The 10,542-nt window shown below is 36.8% G+C and overlaps 2 protein-coding genes across 2 annotated transcripts; one reads left to right on the top strand and one right to left on the bottom strand.

Moving 5' to 3' along the window:
- Positions 1 to 2,849: 2,849 nt before the first annotated feature.
- LOC5565374 lies at positions 2,850 to 3,872 on the bottom strand. The gene is made up of 2 exons (XM_001649670.2): positions 3,541 to 3,872; positions 2,850 to 3,478 (listed from the first exon to the last, which is right to left on the bottom strand). The coding sequence occupies exons 1-2, from the start codon at positions 3,550 to 3,552 to the stop codon at positions 2,921 to 2,923; spliced, it is 570 nt and encodes a 189-aa protein (XP_001649720.2). The 5' UTR covers positions 3,553 to 3,872; the 3' UTR covers positions 2,850 to 2,920.
- A 737-nt stretch (positions 3,873 to 4,609) lies between these two features.
- LOC5565380 (dynein regulatory complex subunit 3) lies at positions 4,610 to 9,579 on the top strand. Its single transcript, XM_001649669.2, has 8 exons — positions 4,610 to 5,218; positions 5,276 to 5,738; positions 6,260 to 6,469; positions 6,529 to 6,669; positions 6,743 to 7,178; positions 8,917 to 9,056; positions 9,119 to 9,332; positions 9,442 to 9,579. Exons 1-7 carry the CDS (start codon positions 5,038 to 5,040, stop codon positions 9,270 to 9,272), a joined length of 1,725 nt encoding a protein of 574 aa, XP_001649719.1. The 5' UTR covers positions 4,610 to 5,037; the 3' UTR covers positions 9,273 to 9,332; positions 9,442 to 9,579.
- Positions 9,580 to 10,542: the final 963 nt, after the last annotated feature.

The following is a 10,542-nucleotide window of genomic DNA, read 5'->3' as shown; positions in this document are numbered from 1 at the left end:
TAGAAGCCTAAGGTCGATTTTGTCCATAAGGTTCAATTTCTGCCATTCACCCAAAGAAAACTTTCAATTTTGTAAGGTTTCAATTTCTTGAATAGGTTTGTTATTAATATAGTCTTATTTCTCGCAAAAAATCTAGCTTTCTACACGCAAAAAAATTGTGCGGTTAAAACTACTATTTTAGGGGGTTAACTTAAGCGCTCGCACCGGCAATTTTCAGCAGACCAGAAATGCGCATGGTTTTACCATGTCTGTAGTCAAAATCAGATTGTTGTAAATTATTTCTGTCAAATGTACCAGTAATGTGGTCAGATGTACCGTAAACATAGTAAATTGGTCTGAAATTGCATGGTAGTTTCAAGAATGGGCGTAGTCAGCTAAAATAGTAATTTTTACCACAGAATTTTTTCCCGTGTATTGTCTTAGAAATTTCTAAAGCAATTTTACCTATTTTTTTCAATTAATTTTGCTGGACACTATTCGAGTTGTAGTAAATGTATGTAAGGATTGTGAATTCTTATAAGGGAAATCATCATCACCGGACACCTCGAGCAGAGCATCCTCCAAAAACATGGGAAATCATAATGAATTGAATATGCTGCTTTATGCCAAAATATTTGAAACATCATTATTTGTATTATTACGAACTTTAGGAACCGAATTTCCAGAATGTTGACGTTTTTTTGTATCACGGTATTTTTTGCAACGGAGATGTTGAAAAATTGCACTTATTGTACACAACAACAAGCTAAGTCTAGCGGTAACACAGCGTAACAAAAATGACATTTTTGCGTGTCTCAAGGATCAAATTATGTGTCCCTAGTAAAATATAGATCGCTGAATCTGATGCCACGAACTGTTCCAGCAAGTCACAATTTTTGGCTAGAGGTCGCCAAAGTTGCATAAAACACTGGTTTCATTGATATTCACATGAGATTTTAAGTATGATTTATTAAACTTTTTTGTAATAGCATGCAAAATAGGACATACACTTTCAATTTAGATGTAATTTAGTTGAAACTGCGTGATAAAATTCAGTTTAAATCCATATTTTCGACATTTTTGCAGTCTCCATACAAATTTCTTCGTTTCTATTATATGGAAAAATACAATACTTTTCCGAACCACCAAAATATAACATTTTACCATAGAAAGTTTTATGAACTTTGTTAATAAGTATTGTTTTCCACATAAGGTTTGAATTCTGTAGCAATTTAAGAAAATAACTTGCTATACAAGCTGCCAAACTTGCATGCAAGTTGGCAGTAATAGTCAAATTTTGCCTTTTCGACTGTCAATATCTCAAAAACTAAACGTGCTTTGATATTTTCGAAAACGGTAATGCTTTCAGCAGCTCTTATTTAACCTCCTTACGGTGTTCGGGTCAATAGACCCGAAACGCACTTTCAAAGCATCACAACTTTTGTTTGTATCTTTCTATTATGAAATTTGGAGCATTTTAATATTTTCAGGAGAATAAGAGTTTCACGTTTGAACAATTTTTGTAGGACGATTCTGAAGGGCAGGGCAAAAACAGTTACTTTTAAGGTGTTCGGGTCATATTGACCCGAATTTGACCTACGAATTTCGCAGCCGTTTTATAGCTAAATATAAATGTTTTTGCATAAATTGGCCGCTCAGAATCGGTGCCAAAGGGACCAAGGTTTGGCCATTTTTGCAAGAGCATTTGTAAGAGCAAAATGCATTTGTTGTGAATTGTGAAACATAGTAAGCTTTGAAAATGGTATCTAATCAACTAATTAATTTTTCAGGGCACTACTGGTTACCAAGTAGCCAAGGGGTCAATTCCGGAGGCCATTGAACGGTTCCCAGGGCATCCGGAGTAGTGGCCAATTCATGTTTTCAGTGGACCCAAGCCCGTGGCACATCAAAATTTGCAGAATTTTATAACACATTGATTAAAGAAGTTGCTATCTGAGTATGGCAACATTGTCCATACGCGTTACCATGGTAGATTCTTGGGTTTCCTGGAGTCCTGGGAAAGTGGCCACATCATTCATTTGATAGCACCATATTATGCGACCTATCAAATTTTCAGAATTTCATACAGAATTCATTAAAAATGCCTTCAGTTATCTAAGGCAATGTTGGCCACCTATTGGTTCCGTAACAGGTTCCGGGATTTTCAGATAAGTGATCAATTTAAACATTTGATAGAACTGAGCCGTGTGGCGCATCAAAATTTGTGAAATTTAATAGAAAATTAATCAGATTTTCAGTTATTTAAAGAAATATTGGCCATCTAACTGTTCCGTGTGGCACATAAAAATGTACAGAATTCCATTTATCAGAGATATCTTCAGTAACATTGGCCACCTAGCGCTTCCATAACAGGTTCTGGGATTCCCGAAAATGTGGCCAATTCAAACATATGATAGAACTGCAGATATTCTCAGAATTCCATACAGAATTGATAAAAGAAATCTTCATTTATGTAAAGTAAAATGGGTCATCTACTAATTGGCTCCGTAACAGGTTCCGGAAGTTCCGGAAAAATGGATATGAGCCTCGTGGTAATACATTTCTTTTAAATTTTCTTGAGCATCTATTATAAATGTCTGAAGTTATCTCAAATAAAATTGTGAACCAATTGGAATAATAACAATTTCCAGGAATAGCGAATAAATAATCAATTCAAATATTTGGTAGGACTGAGCCCGGCTCATCAAAATTTGCAATTTCATAGATTATTTATCAAGGAAGTCTTCAGTTATTTAAAATAACATTGTTCACTTAGTGGTTTCGATAGTATTGGATGAATGACGAATTCAAACAAAAAGTTAGCAATTTGGTGCATCCGAAGAAATCCGAAGAAAAAAAAAACACAAAAATTTATTACCATAGCTATTTATTTTACAAATATTCGGAAAACAACAGTTGCGATTATTACTAGTTCTATTGATTAGTACGGATGTTGACTGGCATGGCTGGTCGTGCGAAGCTCCTTCTGACCATAGTTTCCAGTGGGTAGCACCTGCGAAATGCTGACGTAAGACACGGGAATATCACTTTGGGATCTGCTTGATTTTGGAATGGAGTGAGATTTTAAAATACGAGCTCCTATCGGTGCTGAAGCCTGGCGACGTAAGATGACAGGGGTTTCGACCGGCACTGTGTGATGATTTGAAGCTTGGACTGGTATTTCGTAATACTGATGAGTGGGTTCAACAGCCCTATGATGAATATTATTATTTGAGCGGGCACGTTGAGCTCCTTGATAGTTGATAAGTCGAAGTTTGCCATCCGGATCAACTAAACGGTATTGACCACGGGTCATATCCAGTCGGTGAACTTCATGTTGGTGCTTGATGATTTCATCATTGCTTATGTATATTGGTTTACGGGATTCTTCTACGGCATAGGGTCTCCCAGAGTAGTAGGATGATGGCACGCGCTGACTAATTGTTTGATGAGAAAATCCTGCGCTCACAGCAACTAACAGACTTGCAAATAGAACGAACTGAAAAAAATCAAATAGAAAACTGAATATAAAGACGATTTACGCTTGAGTTAAGTTCTTACCTTAAAAGCCATTTTGGAATATTTGATGATCAACGGTTGAACTCAAGAAGCTGAATATGCCAGCTGAACAAATTCTATTCTTTTTATACTGTTCAGAATATTAGCAAATATCCAGAAAGGTGTGCTGTTCAACTTTCTATTCAAGGCAATAACATTTTTTTTAATATTTCGCGAGAACATTTCAACATATTGCCTAAATTTTTATTCGTTCCTTTTTGCTTCCAGAATCTAAAGCCACGAGTACGTTTATAAGAATAAAATTATCTCCTCATAGTTTTACCATCCTTATTCTTTGTCAAGCTAAGGGGCTGTCCATAAATCACGTGGTGTGATTTTTGAACTTTTAAAACACCTCTTCTTCGCCTAGGTCACTTGTTCTCTTTAAATATTATGAACTAGGGTCTTTGGTCAGACAACCGCTCTCCCTTGCAGCACCTCATTTATAGACGATCCCTCAAAGAATGATCACACGAACGATTGCCAATCACACTAACTTTTTCATTCTAAGCTGTAAAATGATTTCGTTCGTCATTTATCATTTGATGGAAATCAGCTGCTCATTTGAATTTCCTCTCACTTTCGCTGTTCGGTGAATAGACGCGATACAGTTTGGTCAATGTAGAGTCATATTTTGAGTTCTCCAGAACTATGACGGCAAGAAATTATCATTACAAATCTAACAGTGTACAACTCGCCTATAGCCAATTCTTAGACTTAGACATCAAATTTCCAACATTTCTAGTATCGATGCCAGATCATTAGGCCGTACTTACTCAGAAATATTTTAGGCCGAATGGGTAATTAGGACGAAACATTTAAAATTTAATTAGGGCATTTCTTTCAATGATTTGTTGACGTTTTTCAGCATTTTTGTTAATTATCTGAAACAATCGAATTTATATAAAAGGTTTTTCTTCAAATAAAGGTGATCCTCAATAACTCCAGCAGTACACGACACTGAAGACGGCCTTACAGTTGAGTTCGAAATACGCGTATCTGTCAAAGGATACAAACTCTAGTGGAATTAAATGGTATAGTACTAAATTCGTGTTTTTCATTTGCTTATAGGTATTCCACTAAACAGCTTGAAGATTTATTATCAGTACAAATCCAATCAAAATTGCTGCGAAGTTTGGCCTCGGCATTCTAATATAGTGTTTCGCTGGCGCATAAGAAATGCTCAGCGTTGCACTAGTTACAATGCCGATGCCGATTTATTGTCGGTGATATTTGACTTCTCTTATGAACTTCGGTCTGAAGTTAATCTAAATGCACAACATCTAAACAAAGCCATTCACCCTGTTCTCCCTTTATTTCTATCTAAGACATTTCTATCACTTATTTGAACGCGTTGCTGCGGGAAACAGCAACCCTTGTTTATAACACACTCGTATTTATTTCTCAGTGACCAACTGCCAAAGCCACTCCAACTCTTTCATTTCAATGAATACATTTTCTTATTTTTAAACTAAACCGTCCCATCACCAGAGCAGGACAATGTCGAAAAAACTAGCCACAGAGAATAGCGTCCACAAGGAGCAGGAACCGGGCGTAATTAGCAATGCCATGCTTACGAAAGCCATCATCGAACAAGGCCACAAGGGAGAAGCCGGCCGGTTGGCTCGCATGGATGAAATTCAGTTGGATTTGATCACTGTCATTCGGTTGGAGTTTCAAAGTGAGTAAGTTTTATAAATGGTAAAGAGATGTTAAGTACATAACTCGTTATTTTTAGATATTCTTAAAATCGATCATCTTTGGGTTTTGAAGAATTTGGAAATACTATCGTTGGCGTTCAACAAAATTGATAAAATTGAAAATCTCCATAGATTAACGAAACTCAAGGAACTGAATTTGTCATTCAATTTTATTGAGAAAATTGAAAATCTCGATCAACTGGTGCTACTCAGAACGTTGTCGCTGTATGGAAATCGAATCAAAAAGTTGGAAAACCTGGATTCCTTGGAGAATTTGGTCATTTTTAGTGCCGGGAAAAATAAAATTGATACTGTCGTCGGATTGGAAAGGCTAAGATTTTTGAAAGATTTACGATCACTGAACTTGGCAGAAAATCCAATTGCTGAGGATAAAGACAAACCGTTAAGACTGTACGTGGCTTGTTTGTTGCAACATTTAAAATATTATCAATACGTACTCATCAAACCGGAAGAGCGGGAATCTGGAAAGGAAATTTTCACGTAAGTGCACCTAATATTTTTAATCGGTTACTTTCATAATATTTGCAGGAGTGTAGTGTTTACTCATTCGATAGCGTCGCATGCAATCAGAATCAATCATGCTTGGTATATTGTATATTGATGAATTTAAGGTATACTGTTGATTGATTATGTTGGTGAGTTCTGTGATGGTCCAGCCAGTCGAGCTTTTTTCTTTTCATATGAGTAAAATATGATAACACATGATTTCGTCCTGACAGCGTTTAGCGTTTAGCTATTTGTTCAACAAACTTTGAATGGTTCGTCACTTCAAGTGTCGGCATTATTTACTTCTACATGAGAATTTTTTATATCAATTGAATACATCATATAAACACCTGACTGCAAGGACGTGGTCGGTGCCGTTATTGACCCTTTATAACCCACAAAGACGGTAAGTGACTAGGTGTGCGGAAATAAGGGCTCTCTAGGCTAAATCTTTCTGATTGTAGATTTTAGCATTGGGATATGGTTATTTCTGTATTTTCACCCACTATTTTCAGCCGAGAACTACAAGATATTCTTGAGAATGAAAAGTTCGAGATAGTGGAAAGAGAACGAATTGCGAAAGAGAAAGCAGATGAGGTGTATCTCTCCAAAAGCTTCGTTGAACACCTCAATGGGCACCAATTGTTCGAATCGCTTTTTATCGACGACCCTGACGGCGAAGCACTACTGGCAATTGGCGAGGATGCTGTGGAGCTAAAAAATGAGTACGATTATGCAATTTTCATTCCGCGATTTGTGATGACCGTGAATTATAATTCTTCAGGTATATGACCGAGGCCTACACATTCACGCAGCAAATATACAAAATTGGCCTGGAGCAATACGAACGTCGCCAGAAGGAAATCCAGCTGTACAATAACTGCATCGAGATGGAACGAAAGAAAGCGCAAAAAATTGGCCAAGAGTAAGCGAAAATTATGCTTTAATGTTTGTTTAAACTTGGATCATCTAATACACATTTGCTTCGTTTGCGTTAGCATCATCAATCGTTTTTTGGAGGTGTATAACCGCGTATGCCCTAAGGTGAAGCAAATCGTGACAAAGCTAAGGCCGAGTTCTCTTCAGAGGATGGATTCACCTTTGCCATCGCCGTCGGCGCACAGCATTCAGCCGTTTTTGGATGAACTTGATTTGGCCAAGGACGAATTCAATTCCATCTTCGAGGACTCGTGGCACACGTTGATGAGTATCGAGATGCAGCTATTCGAGCGAACCGAAGAGGGCAATTCTAACTTCGAAAACACCATCAAAGAGATGACCAATGAGTTCATCGAGCTGTCTCAGGCCCAGTTCGTGCTGATGCGTGAAGCAGAAATCAATTTCAGCGATGCACTCGTTGGAATTGTACAGCAGTTTGTGACTTTTAAGGCAGCGTCGGGTCATGCTAAGGATATTCCGAAGGGGTTGCAGGAGGTAACATAAACATCGATTTAATTAATTGATATTCATACATCGAATCTCATTTTCGACTTGTCAAAGAGAGAATGTTTCAAAAACAAAATGTAAGGACTGTATAGGCAATTCGTTGAAAACACGGTGCTTATCATTATCGTTATTATCAAACAAGAACAGCCATCGAAACTTCAAATGCCGGATGGTTTATAAACCTAATCTAACCCTCTGGACAGATTAAAAAAAATCTTCAGACGAAATTTTGAATTGCGCCTTTTTTAAGTCGTGGGGGAATTAGGGTTGTTCGGTTTAAGACCATAAAATGGCAATGTTTTGATTTCAACCCCGGCTAGTTTTCAAGTTGGATCTTAGTACGACGTGCTACATTTATTCATGGTGATAAAAATCATATCATACGTCAGAAAAGCGAGATATAAAATTGGGTTGAAAACAAAGCTGGTTAAAAGGTATCGAGGCGAAATGAGCACTTGCATGAAATTTTGTGATTCTAATGTATTTCCGATATGTAAAAGCGCTCTCCCTCAATTATAATAGTTAAAAAGAACTTTTCTGGGTTCGTTACTTTGCTAAAAAAAAAAGATTCTTCCACGGCCTTGCTTATAAGCCAATTTGAAACTGTGAAGAACTTTAAGTCAAAATTTGAAGTAAAAAATAAACTTTTATACCTTCATTAAAAAACACAACATTTCAACATTTCAAATGCAATTCAGATTTCATGCAGTGTATTAACTTTTGATGAAGTATGAATATTCTCAGATTTAGCGAGGGTGTTCATTTCGCCCCGTATGTCCATTATGCCCCTAATCCCCCTAACTGTCAAAAACAATGATTTGAATTCATTAACAATGTATTACAACACCGGAAGCTGGTTCGGAATGTTTCCAATCATATAAACTCATTCAATTTTACAAGACTTTACTATAATTAACAGTTTATGTGTAGGCTGAATTTATGACAAAAGGTCGAAAGACAAAATGTCGAAAGGACAAAAGGTCGAAGAACAAAAAATAGGGGACAAAAGGTCGAAAATCGGTTTTTCAAAGAAGGAAAAATTTCCCACCAAGCTGTAGTATATCTAGATGAGTTATGGCAAATAGTGTTGCCTTACGCAATAGTTCATTGTACAACAATGTATTGTCTTATTGCTATAGAATAATTATAGCGGTTAGGTTGCTCAGCACATGTTGACTTCCGTTCGGTCTCTTTCCTGACCGACCGTCGACCAGTGCAGACGCACAAGAAAAAACCGGTAATATAATCAATTAACTAATGAGTAATTATTAAAGTATAGCCTCGCGTGTGTGTTTTTATTACTTCCTCCCAACATTTCACAAGCAAATCATTTTCGACCTTTTGTCCTTTCGACCTTTTGTCTTTCGACCTTCTGTCCATAAACCGTGTGGGCTAAAGTGCTATAAGGCATTACGGAGCCAATTTAATTTTTCAATTACTTACAAACTTTATCAATCAACAAAACAATCTCATTTTTTAAAAATTATGTTCTAAATAAGTATTAGTCACTACTTTATCATCAGTCATAGACTGCTCTAAATGAAGTCAAGTTCCTTTATTAGATTTTAATATAATTTAACAAAGAAATCTGTTATTGACAATAAGGATTTTCTTATGAATCGTTAATTAATTTAAATGCTCTATGTTACAACGAAACATACCATTTCATTCCTGCTGCGATACTGCATTAATAAATTATCTAATTAAATTTTCGATCATTTGCAAGTCTTTGGACGACAAAGATGTAATCAATAACTTGGCCGCTGGAATGCGTGACCACCACATGCAGGTGATAGACGCTCGTGAGGACAAACTGATCAATCGGAGCCGTAACTGGGTCAGAGAACTCTGTGATGGCCTACAACAGTAAATACCTAATTGCCTGTTCCAATAAAAGTCGCTTTTTAATCGTGTCTTTCTGCTTGCAGATCGGAGATCAAACGGAACCGTGCCAAAGTGCTCGAGATCACGTATTTTTTGGACCACCATCGTCAGCTGTTTTACGCATTGTTTGAAGACGTCGTACCGGCCAAGGAGGAAAAGAAAAGACTGTTTTCGAAGGTGCACTTCTCAGATGAATGATTAATTTAGGATGATTATCTATTTCACGTACCTATATCACAACCCATATTTTTGATAAATTTTCTCCAGGGATTGACAGTTTTTTTTAATAAAGAAGCGTTATTTTTCATTATTTCATATCACCTACCCAACAAAAACTTTTCTACAGCAATCTTGACAAACGTGCCAGTGTTTCTTATCTTTTGGTAAACTTACTCAGTGAAAATTAGGACTCCTTTTTGAATTATTTGCTTTCTCATTTTTATCCAAAGAAACGTTGCCGATCGCTTCAAAATGTCAATACATATTGTAGATATTGCCCCAGGTAGCCTTAGCAGTAAACGTGAAGTCATTCAGAAAGAACAAGCTGAGTGATCATTGGCGTAGCTAGATTTTTTTTCTGGAGGGGGCCTAGGGGGGCCTAGCAAATATTTGTTTTACAGAAGTAATGTCGGTCGCGGTCTTATAACACTTCCCCGAATACCATTACCCCGAAATCCATCTCCCCGAAAACGATTACCCCGAATGTAACGTTACCCCGAATGACACATTACCCCCGAAATCCAGTTCCCCGAATGCGATACTACACCGAAAATCAGTGACGCACTTCGAATATTCTTTCCAGGATGTTCGCGAATTTGAGCCTAGAAATCCATCTTACTCGTGATGTGTGCACACGAGGTTCAACTAGTAGTGTAATGGTTGTTAGCGTAATAACTGCTAACATTTCTATTATTGGGTTTTCCTTCTTTCAATCTTCTTTTGAATTTGGAATATTTTAATCAGTAATAAATATTTTAATCAGTGATTGTACCTTCTTTGAGTTATAGGCTGTTCTTTCGAGTTGTGTTGATAAATGCGAATCGTCTATACTGCCCCTATTCGCATAATTGTTCCATGTGCAAACAGTATCAATATCAGCATTACCATCAGATTGAAAATGATTGTTTGTCACAGCCACATTCTCAAAATCGAATGCACACATATTTTGATTCTCATATGGCCCTTAAAGAATAGCTGATGATTAAAAGAAGCATCAATCTTTGATTACAAGAGCATGAATTCAAACCAAAATCAATTGATAAAGTACATTTTGAAGTAGGAAATACTTCGTCCTACTGAGAAGCTTCCCATCCCCGGAGCTTAAGATTCTCTTTGTCATATGTGTTTTTAGACAATTTAATCGACAATAGCCTCCAACGAACAAAAGAAGACCGTGCCTAACCTAATTTTGATATTCCAAAAAAATTTATTTGGTGTTCATTTATCGAATCCTCATTTTGGAATTTTC

This window comes from Aedes aegypti, chromosome 2 (assembly GCF_002204515.2).
Source record: "Aedes aegypti strain LVP_AGWG chromosome 2, AaegL5.0 Primary Assembly, whole genome shotgun sequence".
Classification (NCBI taxonomy): domain Eukaryota; kingdom Metazoa; phylum Arthropoda; class Insecta; order Diptera; family Culicidae; genus Aedes; species Aedes aegypti.
This window is presented reverse-complemented; position numbering and strand designations above follow the sequence as displayed.

What these genes read in the sequence shown, in the direction of transcription:
- LOC5565380 (XM_001649669.2), top strand. Translation starts at nt 5,038, where the DNA reads ATGTCGAAAAAACTAGCCACAGAGAATAGCGTCCACAAGGAGCAGGAA. An exon ending in TCTGGAAAGGAAATTTTCAC is followed by an intron (nt 5,739 to 6,259) that starts GTAAGTGCACCT and finishes CACTATTTTCAG; the next exon opens with CCGAGAACTACAAGATATTC. An exon ending in CTCTGTGATGGCCTACAACA is followed by an intron (nt 9,057 to 9,118) that starts GTAAATACCTAA and finishes TTCTGCTTGCAG; the next exon opens with ATCGGAGATCAAACGGAACC.